The sequence below is a fragment of the Arvicola amphibius genome, chromosome 3, assembly GCF_903992535.2.
Source record: "Arvicola amphibius chromosome 3, mArvAmp1.2, whole genome shotgun sequence".
Lineage (NCBI taxonomy): Eukaryota > Metazoa > Chordata > Mammalia > Rodentia > Cricetidae > Arvicola > Arvicola amphibius.
In genome coordinates, this window is record NC_052049.1 from 69,036,146 (window position 1) to 69,058,807 (window position 22,662).

The window sequence follows — 22,662 nt, forward strand, 5'->3', positions numbered from 1 at the left end:
CTTTATATATCTTTAAGCAATTCAAATCTATGAGCATTTGGACTTGCTCAACAGATAACTTAGAAGATGTAATGTATCACTTAAACTATGCTATTATTGTTATTATTCAGGGTTTTGTTTTGTTTTTGCATAGCCCAACTTTCCAAGTAGACAATTACATAGGGAACACCTTTTCTGTGTCTTAGAAAGCAGAGTGGGCATTACTAAGTATATATTGTGCCTGTGACATCTGACTGGGAGGGGACTAGGAACTGTAAGGCTTCATATGCTATGGAAATGGACACAGTAGATGAGAGAAGCCTCATGGTGTTACAGTGCTAGAAAGGTGCATTACATGAACAAGATTTATAAGATCAACTAAAATATAGCATGGACTCCAAACATAATGAATATCTACAGACATGATTTACTCAAGGAAAAAGAAAAATGTCTAAATATCAGGGTTAGCTTTGAGCAACTACGGAAGATGGAGACTTCTATGTGTAATTACTGCTAATCTGTCAATGGAAACAGTGTTGAAATTAGCTGTTCAGTGCTCTAGAAGGAAAAAAAAATGTATGATACTGGTGGAGAGAAAATGTGCTTTTCATTTATAAAATTATTATTAGGATATTTTAAAGATTTTGCTCTATTCATACCTCAAGTGATCTTATTTGGGATAGAACTGATTTGTCGTGAAGTTTCAGAAATATGACAGTCTTGTAAAAATGTGCATGTGTAAAAGATTTTCCCCTTCAAGGAAATGACTTGAATTTTAATCTATTAGTGAAGGATAAAGTGAATCATTGAAGTCTCTGTAAAATAAAAACCTGTTTTGGAAACAGGTATTCACACCATTGGCGCAAATTCAATGTCCAATATTGCATGTTTCTTGGAGATAAATATCACAGGGTCTTTATTTCAACACAGTAACCTAGTTTCTATTTATATCTATCTACCACAAAACCCTTGGCATTGGAATTCCTCAGAGAATAAGCATTTGATGTCTGTAGACTTATTTTATCAACTTCTATAGTAGTTCATGGTAACCACTATTATATATGTGTATATGTATATACATATACACATATATAATGGAAAATATTTTTAGACTATATTAATTCATTGCTCAACTGTTACAAGTTAGAGAAAACAATTACTTAATGTTTATTCTCAGGTAAAATATAGCACTTGACTTCATGATGTTTATATTTATAGCATATTCTTAGTGATGCTTCATTTTTATCTTCTGACTTTAAATATAAAGCATTTGTTCACTAAGGGATATGTGCTTTATATTATCTGAACTTTGATGATAATTTGTTTTTTCAATATGCAACTTGCTCCAATTGTTTTTACATAAAGGATGGCAGAGTATGCTTCTAATCATGGTTCTATGCAACCGTGTATTATCAGGGATGGCTTTTCCTTATAAGATAAAGCTAGGAGGCACTACAGTCCGCAAATAATCTGGAGAGAGATGGAGAGTTTATTTATATGTCAACGTTCTGGGTCACAGAACTCTTAGAACTTTAAAAGTTATGCTCATTTGTAAGAACTTCATATTCATTGTTCTGTGATGATTTAAAATCTGTCTAGTTCAACTCAGTCATTGTATGATCTGTGGGATACTCAAATAAATAAAAAGTGTGATATTTTCTTATCAAAAGAGTAAAGAAAGAGGCGCACAGGGAGAGATTATGATGGGAAGTTAAATATTTGTCTTTCCTTGAAATGTAAGATATAAACAAATTCACTTTCTAAGAGAAATTTGATGGAGGCCTTCCTAGATACAGTGCTCTAGTCTAGAAGGCTTAATATCCTTTCTGGGTTTAAGATTTCTTTATCATGCACTTCTAGAGGATATCAAATAATTACTTTCATTCAGACTGTCAATCAAATATATCACTTAAAACATGGGCTATGCTTTGCTAGTCTCTCTTTTTAAGAAAATGTTTGAAGCAAAATGCTCTGAACGTACACATAAATCAATATGCAGGAGGTAATATATCAGCAAATTCGTCCTTCTCAAATTGGTGTCAGCATTCTTTGAATTCTCAAAAGCAATTCAGCATTGTCCAAAATCTTTGAAATAAATGTTCTTTTTTCATAGTTGTGTTAATTGTAAAATTCAAAAAGATTTGAAGTGTTCCTTGACACAAAGATAATTTTAAAAAAATATAAGCTCATACACCATTGCTAGAAAAAACTCTGGGAATATGGAGGGTAATGAATGCAGACAACTCAATTCTACAAATATGGAAAATTTGACAGGATGGAGCAAACTCTGGGGTTTGGGCAAGGTGTTATGTGGCCTCATTGTTATGATGATGATAATTTATCTCAGTTGATTTTACTTTCATAGGATGATAACTTTGCAGTCCTGAGAGGAATTATTTGCGAGAACAAAACACAGTATTTAGAGAATCAATTCAAAAACAGTCTCAAAAAATATAAGTACTAAGAGCATATTTTTACTATTAAAAAAGCTGTCTATATTACTATATATAAAAAATTATTGCTGAGTCGGGCAGTCGTGGCACACACCTTTAATCCCAGCACTTGGGAGGCAGAGGCAGGCGGATCTCTGTAAATTCGAGGCCAGGCTGGTCTACAAGAGCTAGTTCCAGGACAGGCTCCAAAGCTACAGAGAAACCCTGTCTTGAACCGCTCCCCCCCAAAAAAAATTAGTGTTGATTTCAATGACCTCTGATAGGAACAGGTCAGCATGCTTTTAAAGTCATGATCTTAGGGAAATTAACTTAATATGCCATTTTGGGCAGTTGGTTCTATTTGTACCTTACCTTTTTAATGCAAATAAATAGGGGGAGGTATTGGTGGAAAATTATAAATGGTTTGTGGGGACAGCTTGCTTTATTTTATTAACAAAAGCCAAGAAGACACTCTCTTCCCATCACCTCCCTATTATCAGCCTGGTTGTTCACTCAATTGAAGGCGGAAGGTAAAATATTGCACTCAGTTCTAAGGATTGCCTTGGGAATGTGCTAATGGGAGGGATTTCTGGCAATTTGGAGAACAAATCCAGGTCTTAAAGGACTGTTAACACTGGACATTTTTCCTTTCAGTTGCTTTGCTTTTTTTATTTTTTAAACAATCTTTTATTTTACATAACAATCTTCATTTCCCTCCCTCCTTCCTGTGCTCCCCACCCCGCCTTCTCCCAACCCTTGCCCCCATCCTCTCCTAAGAGAGGGTATGGTCTCCCATGGGGAGTCAATGTGGAAGAGAGGGAGGAGTGATGGTATCAGCAAAGGGATCAAGACCATGATAGGGAAATTCACAGGAACAGATGACCCGAGCTAGTGGGAGCTCACTGACACCAGACTAACAGCTGGGGAACCTGCATAGGACCGAACTAGGCCCTCTGAATATGGATGATAGTTGTGTGCCTGGGACAGACTGTGGGGCCACTGACCATGAAACCAGGATCTCTCCCTAGTGCATGAACTGGCTCTTTGGAGCCCATTCCCTACGGTGGGATACCTTGCTCAGCCTAGATACAGGAATGAGGGCCTTGGTCCTTACTCAATGGGATGTGACAGACTTTGAGTTCTGTTTTTATGAAACAACATTAAGAGTATATTTTGAACAACGTAAGCATACACAAAACAAGTACATATAAATACAGGACTAAATGCAAAGATACTGCATTTGTTTTCTACTGACAATGTGTCATAAGCACTAGCCTGAATGTATTTTAATGCTTGGATTACGGAAAGGCAGAGGGATATGATGCTATAAACAGTACCAAAATCTTACAAATGAATTAATGATTTTCTCAGCTATCCCAGGGGTAGACCAGATTAATGTCACTCTCTGTTACCCTACCTGGCAGAACTGCTCTAGGATGTTGTTGTGGGTAACAAATGGAGCACTTTATTATTAATAGGACGGACTGCTGCATTGTTAGTGTGATCTGAGTTTCTCAACTGGAAGCCCATGTCTGCTGTTGTGTATATTAATTCAATTATTACTTAAGGTGTAATTTCAATAATCATTTTAGTCAAACATTTAGATTAACTATTCCTACTTGATCAACTCTGGGGAGTAACTTTCAACTTCATTAGGTATCTAAATGATTTTCAGTTGAGGTGCATGTAAAGATTTTAAAAGAATTCCTACACACACAGAGCTCTTTCTTGGGATTTCTTCTACTTCATATGTACCAACCAATTCAAATTATTATGAGTGAAATAGTTTTTTTGATTTCAAATCATCTATGACCACTTCATCTATATCAGGAAGCTTGCTTCTACTATTTCTTTACAATACTCTTGCCATGCTCCAAATTCAGATTTATACATTTATTAAAACTAAAGTTATTATATTCTTAAGTTATTTGTAAGTCTGTAGACAATACTCAGGTCAGGTGTATTTTAGATGTCCTCAGAAAGAATGTGCAATAATTTGGGAATCAAATAATTCCAGAACTGAAGTTTCAGGTGATTAAATGTTTTCCAGTGTTTCTAATGCTGCCCATCTGTAGGAGATCAGCAGAATCAGCTTGATGGGTTATAATACTGAAGATGATCTTTGGAAGTTTCAAATGTATAATAAATTACTTTTGACAGTTATTCATTTATGTGACCCGCCAGGATTTTAAAAACATTAAAATTGAGAATAAGATTTTATAAAAATTTCATTTTTAAAGTTTTTTGGTGACCTTTTCCTGTGTTAGTATGATTTATATAATCTTTAAAATCTATCATATAAATATACTATCATTTATAATTACTCAAAGTAGTAGCATTATTTTTAAGCATGTATTCATTTGATGTCACTCATCATACAAAGTAATTAAGCTATAAGTGCACTTGGATATCCTAATTTGTCCCTGTTATTTATAATTAGTTTGAGTTGAAGTTCAATATAAAGTAATTTGAAGCTTATAAGAATTGTTGTCTTGTGATACATATGTGTCTGTAGATATAAAACTCAAAGATTTTTTTCTTTCATAATCTACTATAATATGGTTACAAGTGCATTGAAATTCATCTTGTTAGAATGGTAGTAATATATCCCACCAGGACTACTGTTCCTAGTAGCAATTTAAAATAATTATTGTGAGACTTGATGCTAGACATCAGGTTTGCAATAGAATTACAATGAGGGAAGTGTATTAGAGACAAAACATTGCTGCAAGAAAACTTCATAATGGCGCAATTTGGAACTAAGCCTCAATTTTACAGTAATAGATTCTCTTTATGATGGCACAAAGGAGTGAATGCACTTAGCAAATTTAAATCTATTATTAGTCACATTTTGTGAATTGTGGTGCAAAATGGAGGAAAGAAATTAGCTTTTTAAGTATGTTCTTATATAAAGCAAGTTCTAGTAAGAACAGTCATATAAAATCTCCCTGTTGTGGTTCTGAAGCACTGTCAGCTTTCAAAAGAGCAGGGAGTTGTACAGGTTCAAAAAAATCTCCCCCAAAATAGTTCTAGAGGTCTCCAATTTTAAATTATAAGCTTCTGAAGTCGGGACACATTCAACATTGGTAGGGGAGGTATGGGTGGAGGGAAGGGGGAGAAGGAGGGGAGGGAGGGGGCAGGAGGAGGGAAGGAGATGGAAATTTTTAAATATAAAAAAAAATAAACCATGAGGAAAAAAAAAAGAAAAAAAAAGAAAAAAAAATTAGAATTACTACCAGCAAACAAGAAAAAAAAAAAACATTGGTACCTTTCTTATTTACAGAAATACAGTGTAGAACAAGAAAGATAGAATCAGTGTGTTTTCTGCTGTTAACTGCAAGTCTTGCTCCTTGAATGAAGAGGTTATCTGTAGTTCACAGTTGATGGAGGAGAGTTATCTGTCTATGTTTCTTTCACTGGTTAATTAATAAAGAAAACTGCCTTGGCCCTTTAAGAGAACAGAAAATTAGGTAGGTGGAGTAGACAGAACAGAATTGTGGGAACAAGGAAGTAGAGTTGGGGAGATGCTTCAGGCAGTCGCCATAGGAGTCTCCATGCTGCTCCTCTCCGAGATGGACGCAGGTTAAGATCTCTCCTGGTAAGCCACAACCGTGGTGCTACCCAAATTACTAAATATGGGTTAAAGGAAGATGTGAGAATTAACCAATAAGAGGCTGAAACTATGGGCCAGGCAGTGTTTTAAAAGAATACAGTTTCCGTGTAATTATTTCCGGGGGTAAAGCTAGCCGGGTGGCGGGTGGCGGGACGCAGCCCCGCCGCTTCACACTACAGATTGGCGCTCCAACGTGGTCACTAAATCCACTTAAAAACCTTGCCCGCTTGGTATCGGAAAGAAAGTACTCTGAGACCATGCCAATGGCTCACTGCTCCCTGCCTGCACCTGGGCAGATGGCGGAATCAGGCTTAGGCGAGCAGGACAGCGTTTGCGGATTCCTGCCGCCATAGAGAGAGAGGTGTTTTCAAACTGCGCGGTGCTCTGCGCCTCAAATTCGGCTGTGACTTGGATTAAAAGAGTTTCTGTGCTGCACGCTCAGTATCAAAATTAAACTGCTGAGTGCAGCTCCAATGTGGACTACTGTGTACCTGTAACTGTGTGCAGCTCAGGGACACCAAATGACTGAGGCAGTAGCGGCTTTGGCTCTGCTCCGCCATGCTGAACTGTGCTGATCTCAGGCAGGATCTATCGTAATTACCACAATAACAGCGCAGTTAAGGTTTAGACTTGGCTGTAAACAGGCAGTACCGTATTACCTATAAGTGGCGCAACTTAAGTTTTTAAGAAGTGCTTAACATTTTAAGAAATGCTCCTGGATAGTAAAAAATTACAGATTCACAATAGGACAGATTCAGACATATAAGACCCCCATATGGGTCACAATGTTGGATGACTGTACGTAGGCTTGAGAGAGAGAAAAAAATAAATATATAGAGAATAAAGTTAATGCCTTAAAAAAAAAGGTTAAAGTCTTTAAAGAGACAGAGTACAGATAGTTATAGATTAAAAGAAGTAAAGTGATAGAGTAAAAATAAGCCACGTAAAAATGGAAAATTCACAGAGAGTCTGGATTATGTATTTTGTTGTGTTTTCTTTGATTTTTTTGACTGTAAAGGAGCTAAGTACAGAGAGACATTTCATTATATGGGCTGCCAGTCTAGACCAGAATGGACATTTTAATGGTATGACTTCAGGATTTGGATCTAAGAACCTGATGCTTTGGAAAAGAGTTTCTTCTTTTGTTTTCACAGAGGACGAGACTCTGTGGATTGCTTCTATCCCAATATGGTATGATAGACCACGCCCTCCTGAAAGGTTGCTATGAACATCTTCAAAAAATTACTTCGCTCAACTGCCGACTGAGATGAACCTGGCAGACAGGTTATACCATGAAAGACCTAAATAACAACGCCCCCACTCAGCAGGAAGCAGTTTGGAGAGAAATAACTGCGCCCACATTCCCAAATATTGTTTATAAATGTTCTTTTACATTTAAAGGGGGATATGATATAGATATGAATAATTTGCATTGGTATGGATTTTAAGGTCAATTTGTTATATGTATATGTATTTCTGATTTTGATTAAGCTATTGTGATTGTAGTTCATTTTAAAGAATGTAATGTATAATTAGGAAATATAGGTTGTTAATGGATAATCATCGATTAATAGTCAAGCTTGTAGTCATGTTAGTCATTTTCTAGATGTGCATAGATATATTTCAGATAGGCATTCTTCATATCTTTCAAAGACTGCAGAATATGGCATTTAATGTTTTAATAACTTAGGGTTTTTCATGACAATGAGACACGTCTGCTCCTGGCAGCACCAATCTACTTCGAGAGGAAGATGGGCATCGAAGAGGCTACTTATGGAGTTTGTTAGCCATTTGGGCAAGAAAATGCTCTTGCCTGGACTGTTGCATAAACTGGACACAAGGAACCCACAGAAAGAGGACTGCTGAACTTGCCTAAAGGTGAGATGGTCTTTCGGGGTTCCTGATTCATGAAAGAGTCTGCGAGACGTTCTGCAGGACACAGCAGAAAGTGACTGAACTGTCTTTGGAATTTCCTGCTTCATGAAAAAGTCTGCTGGACACTATGGGCCTGAAGGCTGAAGATGGATGCCTCAACGGTACAGAGGAACTTTGGGTGACTGTCCAGGCAGCGAGTTGTCTCTGTCATTTCTAGAGTTTTATAAGTTACTTATTTCTTATTTACTTAGGTAGCATTATATCCTTCTGGAGTCTTTGATGGAGTTGAAGAATAAATAGATAGTTATAGCTTTCCTTAGTTATGATAAAAGATAAAATAGATTTAAATATTGTAACTGTAATACTTGCTTGATAACTGTTTTGTTATATGTAATTTTGCTATGTTAAAGTTGAAGCCTTTCTTTTTTGTTTAAACAGAAAAAGGGGAAATGATGGAGGAGAGTTATCTGTCTATGTTTCTTTCACTGGTTAATTAATAAAGAAAACTGCCTTGGCCCTTTAAGAGAACAGAAAATTAGGTAGGTGGAGTAGACAGAACAGAATTGTGGGAACAAGGAAGTAGAGTTGGGGAGATGCTTCAGGCAGTCGCCATAGGAGTCTCCATGCTGCTCCTCTCCGAGATGGACGCAGGTTAAGATCTCTCCTGGTAAGCCACAACCGTGGTGCTACCCAAATTACTAAATATGGGTTAAAGGAAGATGTGAGAATTAACCAATAAGAGGCTGAAACTATGGGCCAGGCAGTGTTTTAAAAGAATACAGTTTCCGTGTAATTATTTCCGGGGGTAAAGCTAGCCGGGTGGCGGGTGGCGGGACGCAGCCCCGCCGCTTCACACTACACACAGTAGTAACACACCAGTGACGGAGGGAAACCAGCAGGATAAGTCACTGAGATGTGGCAAACATCGAAAGGAGTTGCAATTACCAGTTTGGAAGAGGAAGCCAACAGAAAGAAATAAAAATTTAAAAGGCTATGCTTCCATTTACCATTTAATTAGAATGTTATATATTAGTCTTAACTATGATCCATTTCTTTGTCTTACATTCAAACAATATCCAGTAGAATAGTTTATAATGTATCAATTACAATATGTAATATTTCAATAATGTTATTGTCCATATATATGCTATATTGCCATTCTTAATATTAAATATTCTTATCAGAGAAATTCCATTCAAACTCTTATCTGTGAGAAACAACAAAATATTTGGTTAAATTTAGAAAGGTTAAACACGAACAAAAGTGTTGATGGTTACAGAGATGACAGTCCCCATGCAATCAAGTGCCATGTAACACTAGTAAAGTACTTATAAATAAACAACCAAGGAGCTTACTAAAAATTTTTCTTATACATTTTCGACTTAAGCCTCAAAACTTTCTGTATTTTGGCATTATCTTCTTCAATTTTTTTCTTCAGTGAATTAAAGTTTTCATTGTACAGATATTTTTATGTTTTGGTCAGATTTATTCTGAGATATTTTTGAGGCATAAATGTTGAATTTCTAGATTGCGTTAGATCGGATGGCAATCACAATATTAATCCCACCAATACATGAGCATGGGAAATCTTTCTATATTATGGTATTTCATTCAATTTCTTACTTTATCAACATAATTCCCATCAAAATTTCAACACAATTCTTTACAGAAATTGAGAGCTATTGTCAAAATCCATATGTAAACATGAAAGACTCAAAGTAGTCCAAACAATCCTGAATACTGAAAAATCTCAGGATATATCACTAAACCTACTTTAAACTTCTACTACAAAGCCATAGTTATTGGGACAGCTTGGTAGGGTATAAGAGCAAACTCATTGATCAATGGAAAGAACTGAAAACATGGCCTGAGAAAGCAAGCTCCACGGGGGCAGATTGAGTCCAAAGACATTGGCGGGGATCAGGATTGAGCCAGAGACCTGGGTCAGAGCAGACCTGAGACAATGAACTTCACCAGAACAGGTACAGGGGAGCTACGGCTGAGCGAGTGAGCCAGAGCCAGAGACCACTAAGGGTCTGGATATAAATCTGGGACCTTCAAGGGAGTAGACCTAAGCCAGGATCCCTGTGAGTCTGGGCGTGAGTCTAGGACCTCCAAAGAACCTGAGCCAGGTCCTTTCTATGGGTCTGGGCATGAATCTGGGACCTTGGAGGGAGTAGGCAGGAACCAGAAATCTCTGCAGGTCTGGGTGTGAGTCTGGGACCTCAGAGGAAGTAGGCCTGAGTGAGGACCTCCATGGGTCCAGGCATTGGTCTGGGACATCAAAGGGAATAGTCAGGAACCAGAAACCTCTGCGGGTCTGAGCATGAGTCTGGGACCTCTCCGAGGGAGTAAGCCTGAGCCAGGTCCTTTGCAGGTATGGACACACCCAAGCCTGGGAACTAGCAGGAAGTAGACCGGAGCCAGAGACATTTGCAGGACCAACTCCAAGCCAGGGACTTCTGCAGGAGGGAATCCAACCCGGATTTACAGAACCTGGTCAAAGTGGGTAATATAGACTAGAGCAGGCCTGAAGCAGCAAACTACAAGGGAGTGGAGTAAAGCCCGGAAGTGCTAAGTGACCTCCAGGAACATGGAGTGACCAAAGGGGTAACTAGAACCGTGGTACTGACTGTACCATGAAGAAAAACCATCTGAGCCTTGGAATCACTGGCACCTAGAAGATTAAATCAACAGAATCACAAACAGCTCCAACAACACCTATTAGAGGAAAAGATGAGTAGAAAAGGTAAGAACACATGCAACACAACAAAAAGCAATACGATACCAGTAAAACCTAAAGATCCTACAACATCAAGACCTGAATAACCAAATATAGATGAAGCAGAAGATAATGACCTACAAAATAACTTCAGGAGAATGTTTGAAACGCTTAAAGAGGAAATGAGAAATTCCCTCAAAGAAATGGAGGAAAAGACAAACAAAAATTGGAAGACATCAGCAAATCCCTTAAAGAAAACCAAGAAAAAGGTATCAAACATATGAAAGAAACTATTCAAGACTTGAAAACTGAAATAGAGAAAATAAAGAAAACACAAGCTGAGGGAATTATAGAAACAGAAATCACAAGAAAACAATGAGGAACCGTAAATGCAAGCATGAACAACAGAATACAGAAGACAGATGAAAGAATCTCAAGCGCTGAAGATACAATAGAGGAAACAGACTCATTAGTCAAAGAAAACATTAAATCTAACAAAAGCTTAACCCAAAATATCCAGGAAATATGCGACACAATGAAAAGACCAAACCTAAGAATAATAGGCATAGAAGAAGGAGTTCAACTCAAAAGCACAGAAAATATATTTAACAAAATCATAGAAGAAAACTTTCCTAACCTAAAGAAAGATATGCCTATGGAGATACAAGAAGTTTACAGAACACCAAATAGACTAGACCAAAAAAGAAAAAAATAAAGTCTCCTCACCACATAATAATCAAAACACTAACCATACAGAGTAAAGAAAGAATATTAAGAGCTTCAAAGGAAAAAGGCCAAGTAACATATAAAGGCAGACCTATCAGAATCATACCTGACCTTTCATTGGAGACAACGAAAGCCAAAAGGTCATGGTCAAACATTATGCAGACATTAAGAGAGCACAGATTCCAGCTAAGACTTCTATACCCATCAGAACTTTCAATTACCATAGAAGGACAAAAAAGATATTCCATGACAAAACCAGATTTAACCAATACCTAGCCACAAACCCAGACCTAAATAAAATACTAGAAGGAAAACTCCAACCCAAAGAAGTTGTCTACATCAATAAAAACACAGACAATTGATGGTCTCATAGAAGCAAATCCCAAAGAAGGAAAAAACACACAAATTAACATCACCAATATTGAAACCTAAATTAACAGGAGATAGCAATAACTCATTATTATCCCTTAATATAAATGGACACAACTCACCTATAAAAAGACATAGGCAAATAGACTGGATAAGAAAACAGAATCCATCCTTCATCTGCATACAAGAAACACACCTCAACCTCAAAGACAGACATCGTCTCAGAGTAAAGGGTTGGGAAAAAATATTCCAGTCCAATGGACCTAAGAAACAACCGGGAGTAGCTATCCTAATATCTAACAAAATAGACTTTAAACTAAAATCAATCAAAAGAGACAAAGAAGGATATTTCATATTAGTCACAGGAAAAATCCATCCAAAGGAAATCTCAATACTAAACATCTATGCCCCCCAAATACAAGGGCAACCTCATATGTAAAAGAAACACTTCTAAAGCTTAAATAATATATTAAACCCACACACTAATAGTGGGAGACTTCAACACTCCCCTCTCACCACTGGACAGGTCAGTGAGACAAAAAAAATGAACAGAGAAATAAGAGAACTAACAGAGGTTATAACTCAAATGGACTTAACAGATATCTATAGAATATTCCATCCAAACAAAAAAGGATATACCTTCTTCTCAGCACCTGATGGAACCTTCTCAAAAATTGAATACATACTAGGTAACAAAACAAAACTCAACAAATACAAAAAAAAATTGGAATGACCTCATGTATTGTATCAGATCACCATGGTTTAAAACTAGAAGTCAACAGAAATACTAATTCCAAAAAGCCCACAAACACATGGAAATTCAAATATGCTAACCTGAATCATCAATGGGTCAAGGAAGAAACAAAGGTAGAAATTAAAGACTTCCAGTAAATATGACCATACAACATACCCAAATTTATGGGACACAATGCAAGTAGTGTTAAGAGGAAAGTTCATAGCACTAAATGCCTACATAAAGAAGTTGTAAAAATCCTACACTAGTGAATTAACGAAACATTTGAAAAATTTAGAACAAAAAGAAACAAACTTACCCAAGAGAACTAGACAGCAGGAAACAATCAAAGTGAGAGCTAAAATCAACAAAATAGAAACAAAGAAAACAATACAAAGAATCAATGAAACAAAGAGTTGGTTCTTTGAAAAAAATCAACAAAATAGACAAACCTTTATCCAAACTAACCAAAAGGCAGAGAGAGAATATCCATATTAACAAAATCAGAAAGAAAAATGGGGACATAACAATGGACATGGAGGAAATAAAGAGAAACATCAGTTCATATTTTGAAAACCTGTACTCCATAAAATTGTAACACTTAAAGGAAACAGACAACTTTCTGGATAAATATCACTTACCAAAATTAAATCTAGAATAGATCAGATAAGCAAATTAAACAGCTCTATAACTTCTGAAGAAAGAGAAATAGTTATCAAAAGTCTCCCAACCAACAAAGCCTGGGATATATGGTTTCAGCTCAGAATTCTACAAGACTTTCAAAGAACTAATACCAATATTCCTCAAATTATTTCACACAATAGAAACAGAAGGAACATTGCCAAACTCTTTTTTTTCCCCAAGTGACCAAGTGGTCTCGTCAGCACTTTAATGTTGTGTATGCCAGACTGTGGCGGAGGCAGCTACAGGTGCACTCCTGCCTTCCTGCCCGGCACCCGCATCACAGCAAGCCCAGCTTGTGTTCCACCATCAGGTATGGCTCACTCATCAGCTCACTCTGTGACGAATCATTAAGAATATCCTCAAAACCAATGGTCTCATCATTGTCCCGCAGAATATCCAGCGACAGGTTTGAGCTTGGAAGGAATGGAAGACGCTGAACCTGCTGCACCGCCTTGTAACTTCAGGGGAGCAAACAGTCCCTGGATGTTCCTCAGGGTGGAAAAGTTCATCTTGTCTTGGTTGAACTGGAAATTTTTTTTCTGATAATTCAAGAGGATGGCTGGGCAAAAGTTCATTTTTCACACACGAAAAATCCGGAGAAGATTGTGACTCTCGAAGGGCCCACTGGCTGAGAGTTCCGTAACTGGAATGCTGTCCGTCAGCTGCGACCCCAGGCCTCTGGCATTCATCTTGGAAACCGCTCGGCACAAACCTCTAAACCAACTCTGCCAAACTCTTTTTATGAGGTAACAATTACCCTGATACACAAACCACAAAATGACATTACCAAGAAAGACAATTCCAGACCAATCTCACTCATGAACATTGATGCAAAAATACAAGATTAACTCAAAAAAAATCAGTAGCCCTCCTGTACACAGATAATAAAAGGGCTGGGAAAGAAATAGAGAAACATCACCCTTCACAATAGCCACAAATAGCATAAAATATTTTATTTAAAATACTGGCAAATCGAATCCAAGAACACACCAGAACCATCATCCACCATGACCAAGTTGGCTTCATCCCAAAGATGCAAGGATGGTTCAACGTACAAAAATCTGTCAACATAATCCACCATATAAACAAGCTGAAAAATAAAAACCACACGATTATCTCATTAGATGCTGAAAAAGCTTTAGACAAAATACAACATCCCCTCATGATAAAGGTCTTGGAGAGAGCAGGGATACAAGGAACATACCTAAGCATAATAAAGGCATTATACAGCAAGCCAACAGCCACCATTAAACTAAATGGAGAAATACTCCAGGGAATCCCACTGAAATCAGGAAGAAGACAAGGCTGTCTACTTTCTCCATATCTATTCAATATAGTTCTTGAGGTCCTAGCCAGAGCAATAAAACACCAAAAGGAAATCAAGGGGATACAAATCAGAAAAGAAGAAATCAATCTCTCAGTATTTGCTGATGATATGATAGTTTACATAATCAACCCCAAAAATTCTACCAAGGAACTTCTACAACTCATAAACACTTTCAGTAAAGTAGCAGGATACAAGATTAACTAAAAAAAATCAGTAGCCCTCCTGTACACAGATAATAAAAGGGCTGGGAAAGAAATAGAGAAACATCATCCTTCACAATAGCCACAAATAGCATAAAATATCTCAGAGTAACTCTAACCAAACAAGTGGAAGACTTGTATGAAAAGAACTTTAACTATCTGAAGAAAGAAATTGAAGAAGACACCAGAAAATGGAAAGATCTCCCATGCTCTTGGGCAGGCAGAATTAACATAGTAAAAAAGGCAATCTTACGAAAAGGCATCTACAGATTCAATGCACTGCCCATAAAAATCCCAGAAAAATTCTTCACAGACCTCAAAAAACAGAACTCAACTTCATATGGAAAAGCAAAAACCCAGGATAGCCAAAACAATCCTGTACAGTAAAAGAACTTCTGGAGGCATTATAATCCCTGACAGAGCTACAGTACTGAAAACAGCCTGGTATTGGCATAAGAACAGACAGGCGGACCAATGGAACCGAATCGAAGACTCAGATATTAATCCACACACCTTCAAACACCTGATTTTTGACAAAGAAACAACAAATATCAAATAGAAAAAAGACAGCATATCTAACAAATGGTGCTGGCATAACTGGATATCAACATGTAGAAGAATGAAAATAGACCCATATCTATCACCATGCACAAAACTCAAGTTCAAATGGAACAAGACCTCAACATAAAGCCAGTCACACTGAACCTTATAGAAGAGAAAGTGGGAAGTACAACTGAATGCATTGGCACAGGAGACCACTTTGTAAATATAACCCCAGCAGCATAGACACTGAGAGAAACAATTAATAAATGGGACCTCCTGAAACTCAATAGCTTCTGTGAAGCAAAGGACATGGTCAACAAGACAAAATGAAAGCCTACAGAATGGGAAAAGATCTTCACTAACTCCACATCAGACAGAGGTCTGATCTCCAAAATATACAAAGAACTCAAGAAATTGGTCATCAAAAGAACAAATAATCCAATAAAAAATGAACTACAAACATAAACAGAGAACTCTCAACAGTGAAATCTAAAATGGTTGAAAGACACTTAAGAAAATGTTCAACATCATTAGTCATCAGAGAAATGCAAATCAAAACAACTTTGAGATTCCATCTTACACCTGTAAGAATGGCCGAGATCAAAAACACTAATGACAACTTATGCTGGAGAGGTTGTGGGGAAAGGAAACACTTCTGCATTGCTGTTGGGAATGCAAGCTGGTACAGCCCCTTAGGATGTCTCAGAAAATTAGGAACAACTTTTCTCAAGACCCAGTAATATCACTTTTGGGTATATATCCAAAGGTTGCTCAATCGTGCCACAAGGACATGTGCTCAACTATGTTCATAGCAGCTTTGTTTGTCATAGCCAGAACCTGGAAAAACCTAAATGTCCCTCGGCCAAAGAATGGATAAGAAAAATGTGGGACATTTACACAATGGAGTACTACACAGTACTACAAAAAATAATGACATCATGAATTTTGCAGGCAAATGATGGAGCTAGAGAACATCATTTTGAGTGAGGTAACCCAGAAACAGAAAGACAATGATCACATGTACTCATTCATAAGTGTTTTAAAAACATAAAGCAAAGAAATTCAGCCCACAATCACAATTCCAGAGAACTTAGATAACAATGAGGAACCTAAGAGAGAGAAGCATAGATCTAATCTACATGGGAAGTATAAAAAGACAAGTTGGGAGCCTGGGAACCTTCGGAGAGGGTTGAAGGGGAGGGGAGAGGCAGGGAGGAGAGCAGAGAAAAATGTAGAGCTCAATAAAAAAAAAACAATAAAAAAGAACTGAAAACACACATATATAGCTCACACTTTCACAGCCATTTTACTTTTTTGACAAAGACACCAAAATTTACATAGTGTAGATAAGATAACATCTTCAAAAAATGATGCTGGACAAACTGGCTAGCTGTCTATAGATCTACCTCTTATGTCCTAAAGAAAATTCTACTCCAAATGGTTCAAGACTTCAGTGTAAAATTGGGTATTCTGAGTCTGTCAGAGGGTAAAGTAGATAATATGTTTGAATGAATAGATGTAGAAAAGAACTTTCAGAACAGGACCCCAGGAGTGAAGACATTAAGACCAACAACTGACAAACAGGACCTCATGAAACTAAAATGCTTCTATGCAACAAAGAAGATCAAAGAAGAGGAAGCCTACAAAATAGGAAAAAATTTACCAGCTATTTATCTGGAAGATAGTTAGTCTCTGTAATATACAAAAAGACCTAAGCACTGAGAAAACAAACAATCCAGTTAAAAAGTGGAGTGTGAAAATGGCAGCAGTAGATTTGCTCTTGGTTTCATGGCCTCACCAGTCATGGACAGTACCAGGCACGAATTGCCTCCTATAGAGCAGGCTTCAAGTTCAATTAGACATCTCTTGGTTACCCTTAAGATATAAGTGCCACCATTGTACCTTTGGGACGATCTTCTGTGATGGTCATTGTATCTCATCAGTGTCACGGCTGGTAGGACTATTGATTGATTTTTGTTCCTTCGCAGCTTGCCAAGAACTTCCAGTACTGTAAGTGCTGTTCCTCAGGGAAGACACATCAAAGTCAGTTGCACCTTAGTTTCTCTAAGTCCTCTGTCTGAAATGTGTGGTGACTTCAGCAATAGGGACATACCTTCAAATTTTTGGAAGTAAGCAAGGGCAATGGAAATAGGCTGTATTATCTTGGGGAGTCTCCTGGATGCCCCGACCAACAAGTCAGAAGGTTTCTCATGCCTTGTACTGGGATTTATTGCTATACAAACAGTATGCTATTTTGGGTAGCTTAATCACCCCTTATTGTGTAACTTCATTAGAATATATTATATATGTTACAGGTATTTTAGATGAAAATAAAATGATTTATTATCACTTTTTAAAACATCCTTGGTATTGATAAAGAACTACAGGCAGCTAATGAATGCTGAGAAAGGGATAATCAGTCTTTCCCAAGAATGAGCCCCCAAATGGTTTCCCACTAACAAATGGTCAGCCTTAAAACAGATGAACACCACTAAATGGACTCAGTAGGATGCATATATATGCATACAATAACAACAACAACAACAACAACAAAGGAAAGAAAGAAAACAAGAGAGATAATACACCAAAGAAGACTTGGCAATAGGAGGAAGGGGGCAGTGTGAGCGAAAGCAGGGTATGACAGCAGGGATTATGATGATCAAAGCATGTTGTACATTTGTTCAAATTCATTAGTTTGTAGAACTGATAAATGCTAATAAAATAAAAATTTTTGGAATGGATCTGAATATGAGTTCTTTAAAGAGGAAATACAAACGACTAAGAAATACTGTTTTAAATGTTCAACATCTTTGACCATCAGGTAAATGCAATTATAATAATTTGGGATTTCATCTTACTCCAGTCAAAATGGCTAAGATTAAAAAAAAAAGACGACAAGGATTGGTGCAGATGTGGGGGGAGTGGAACAGTTATTTACTGCTGGTGGAAATGTAAATGGCTGTAGCCAGTGTAATTAGGAAGGAGAGTTCTCAAAAAGCCAGAACTAGATCTACCATGTGATTCAATTATACCATGCTTGGGCATATTTTTATTTATTTATAAATATATTTATATTTATTTATATATATTTATTTATATATATATATATATTTATAGAGCAAAGGACTCTATATCCTGATAACAAGATTCTTGTGTATCATGTTCATTGTTGCTCTATTCACAATATCTAGGAAATGGAAACAGCCAAGATGCCCACTGATAAATGTGTGGATAATGAAAATGTAGTGATATACATAACAGAATAGTACTCAGGTGTGAATAAAAATGAAATTATAAAACTCACAGGTAAGTGGATGGAGTTGGAAATAATTATTGTGAGTGAAGTATCCCAGACCCAGAAAGACAAATATCACATTTTCCCTCAGCAGAGGAGCTTTTTCTGTCAGTAGATGGCGAATAACATAGAGGCCCACAAACTGATCAATCAAACTGGTCAATGTGCACAGTGAGACTGGGAAGTGCTCATCCCTAAATGGAACATCTAAATGACACTACTCCTCTGTGGTCCAGGGATTCTCCTGGAAGAGGAACAGAGAGATTAGAGGAGCCAGAGTGGTGGATGACTACAAGAAAGTGGTTTTCCAGACAACAGGACAGTTGCATACATGACTCAACAATTGTGACAGAAATAGAAGCTAAGCCAAACAAAATCCCTGCATTGAGAAGGGTGATGGGCACCCTTCCTTTCACTGGGGTGCTATGGACAACTGAGCATTACTAGAAGAGGGAGAATGAGCTCTCTTATGGGTGTGGCTCCTGCTCCCTTAACCCCACTCCAGGGGAGAGTTCACACCTAAAAGTATATGGTTTGTTTTTGTTGGGTATGAGTAGTTCTCAGAGGATCTACAGAAGTGGTGAGGAAAATATGATCAAAATATCCTGTATGAAAGTCTCAAAGAACTAATAAAATATTATTTAAACATTTTTAAAAGGAGTTTGAGGATGTGAGTAATAAGTTTTAGCATATACTGCCGATGAGTGTATAAATTAGCATAACTTATTTTGAGGGAAAATTGGAATCTTCATTAAAAATTTAAATAAATTAATATAATTATTTAAATCATGTCACCTGTAATTGGTTTTCATAGTTTTATATATACATATATACACATACATATATTTTAGAAATGTAGCATATCTATATATTTATATAAAGATAAATAAGAATATATATTACATAAAATTTTAAAATAATTAAGAAGTAAAATATTAGTAAATACCTAACAACTGGTTCGTACTTAGGTAACTTATAGAAATGTATATTATGGATTATTGGGAAGTTAAAAAGGAAATTCGGGATCAACCTACCCCAGGACCCAGCAATTCCACTATTGGGAATCTACCCAAGAGATGCCCAATCATACAACAAAGGCATGTGCTCATCTGTGTTCATAGCAGCATTGTTTGTGATAGCCAGATCCTGGAGACAGCCTAGATGCCCTTCAGTGGAAGAATGGATGAAGAAACTGTGGAATGTATACATGCTAGAATGCTACTCAGCGGTAAAAAACAATGACATCTTGGGTTTTGCGGGCAGATGGATGGAAATAGAAGACACTATTCTGAGTGGGGTAACCCAGACCCAAAAGGATGAACATGGGATGTACTCACTCATAATCGGTTTCTGGCCATAATTAAAGGACATCGAGCATATAAATTTGGGATCCTTGAGAAGATAATAAGAAGGTGAACTCCCAAAAAAAGATATAGTAATCCTCCTGGATATTGGAAGTAGACACGATTGCCAGGCAAAATTGGGAACTTGAGGGTTGGGCGAGACTGGGCCAAGGGAAGATGGGGAGAGAAAAGTGTGAAGGGGAGAATGGGGGGAGCTCGGAGGAATGGGGTGCTTGGGATATAGGAAGGGTGGATGTGGGAGCAGGGAAGCATATATCTTAATTTAAGGAGCTACCTGAGGGTTGTCGGGAGACTTGACCCTAGAGGGGTTCCCGGGTTTCCAGGGAGACGCCCCCAGTTAGTTCCTTGGGCAGCTGGGGAGAGGGAGCCTGGGAAGGCCAGTTCCTATAGCCATACTGATGAATTTCTTGCATATCACCATAGAACCTCCACCTGACGATAGATGAAGAAAATGACAGAGCCCCACATTGGAGCACCGGACTGAACTCCCGGGGTCCTGGTGAGGAGCAGAAGGAGAGAGAGCATGAGAGGAAAAGTCAGGACCGTGAGGGAACCTCCAGCTGGCGACAGATGGGGAAGGTGACTGAGCCCCACATTGGAGCACTGGACTGAGCTCCCAAGGTCCTGATGAGGAGCAGAAGGAGCGAGAACATGGGGGAGAAAGTCAGGAACGTGAGGGGTGCGTTCACTCATGGAGACGGTGGGACAGAACTAATGGGAGATCACCAACTCCAGTTGGAATGGGACTGATGGATCATGCGACCAGACCTGTCTCTCTGAATGTGGCCAACAGTGGGGGCTGACTGAGAAGCAAAGGACAATGGCGCTGGGCTCTGATTCTTCTGCATGGACGGGCTCTGTGGGAGCCTTCTCAGCTTGGTCGATCACCTTCCTGGACCTGGGGGGAGTTGGGAGGACCTTGGACTTAGCATAGAGTGGGGAACCCTGATGGCTCCTTGGCCTTGAGAGGGAGGGAGGGGAGGTATGGGTGGAGGGAAGGGGAGGGAAGGGGGAGAAGGAGGGGAGGGAAGGGGGAGGAGGAGCGGAGGGAGGGGGGAGGAGGAGGGAAGGAGATGGAAATTTTTAAATATAAAAAAAATAAACCATGAGAAAAAAAATAATATTATAAGGTGAATTGGGAAATATAATAAATACAATATAATGCAGTATATAATAATATGTTATAGGTAAAGTAGGAAAACTCTGAACAGCTTCTAAAATATTCTCTTATTTGTATCAAAAGATGATATACACATGTATGTATATATTTTTATATACACATATGCATAGATAGGTATCATTCTTCTGAAAGGGCTAGAAGATGGATCAGTGGATAAAGGACTTACTATATAAGCCTAAGGACTTGAATTTGGATCCCAAGAAGCTATGCCAATCACACAGTAGTCCCTGTGCTCCTATGGGAATTTGGGAGGTAGAGATAAAAGAACCCCAGAAGCTTTTGGGTCATCTAGGTTTGCAAATGTACCTGTGAATGACAGAGGTTGTTCTCTGAGTTTCACATTTTGTGCAATGGCATGTGCACATACCCACACAAATACACACACTCTCTCTCTCTCTCTCTCTCTCTCTCTCTCTCTCTCTCTCTCTCTCTCTCTCTCACGGAAATTCCATCTAAAAATAAGTAATTCTCACAGGAATTGCTTTTAGGGAGGCTTATACACAAACAACCCCAACTGTTCAACTTTTAGGGAATGCTCTGAGGCTAGTAGATACTCGAGAGATTTCCAAAGAAATATAAAAAACTGAGATATTAGATCACAGAAAATAGGGCACAAAGGCATGCTTGCCTTTCTTATTTGGTTGTAGCAACACTAACAGGCTGAAGTTGGTGTTTTACTTCCAACTGGAGTACCCAGGTCCTCATTCTATCTATTAAGTGGTCTCTCTGCCTTGATCTTTCACTACATCTCCACAGTCATCTGAGTGCAAGCCCCATCACCTGCTTTGTGATGTAAGAATTCTTACTTTGGTTTTCCTCCACTTAAATATCCATTTTCCCTTCACATCTGCCAGCAGAGGATTCTTGTGCCTTGGCAGGATCTTCTTTTTCTAACCCATCTGCTCTCTCTACTGGGGAGCATTTTCACCCATTTGTTCAACAGTCATGAACACTAATCACTCCTAAATTTAGGTTTTTATCCCAACTTTTCCAGTAGGAAACTCAACATGTCCCAAAGGAGACTTACTGAATTTGTCCAAGAGCCTTTACTCCAATATGTCTCATTTTGTTAATGCCATCACTTTGGTGTCAGTGGATCAAGCTAAAGATATCACAGACTTTTCTTTTTCTCCACAGTGGCTATACATGGTTTACCAACACTATCAAGGTCTCTAAGTCTGTTTGCTCTCTTCCTGCTACTGCATTGTATACATTCTACACTTTGTCATCTTTGGCTGAGGTATGTTCATCCGTTTAGCTCTTCTTTTGCAGGTGTATGTTATCAGCATATCAGCACCATCTTTTGATATGGTAGTACAGCCTTTGGTAAGAATTCTCTAAGGAGTTTGTAGGTCATCGGGTGTGCATACTAGTCCGGCCTGAATTCAAACAATGTTTCCAATCTTGTGACTTCATTTTGCACATTTCCTACCTTTTACTGCAATGAAACTCTATTTTCAAACAGTGCCAATTTTCCTCCACACTTCAGTGTCTCTGCCAATGCAATTTCCTCAGCACAGCACATGCCTCTCCCCCTCCCATCTGGTCAGCTCTGATTGCCTTTTTCATTCAGTCTTACAAACTCATCTCTTGTGTGCGATCTGTGTTCTCTGTCCTTAA

At 38.1% G+C, this 22,662-nt stretch overlaps 1 protein-coding gene and 1 pseudogene across 2 annotated transcripts in view; both read right to left on the minus strand.

Annotated features, from left to right (window-relative positions):
- The window catches only part of Kiaa0825 (KIAA0825 ortholog), a 471,157-nt gene that overhangs the window by 113,617 nt on the left and 334,878 nt on the right, over positions 1–22,662 (minus strand). The window contains exon 21 of one of the 2 annotated variants that reach the window (XM_038324189.1): positions 17,111–17,220. The exons of the other annotated variant lie outside the window; for it this stretch is intronic. Coding sequence (XP_038180117.1) covers positions 17,130–17,220 — 91 coding nt within the window. The 3' untranslated portion in view covers positions 17,111–17,129. Of the gene's footprint in view, positions 1–17,110; positions 17,221–22,662 lie in introns of those variants that run through there. 2 annotated transcript variants of the gene reach the window in all.
- Positions 13,411–13,822, minus strand: LOC119810627 (annotated as a pseudogene).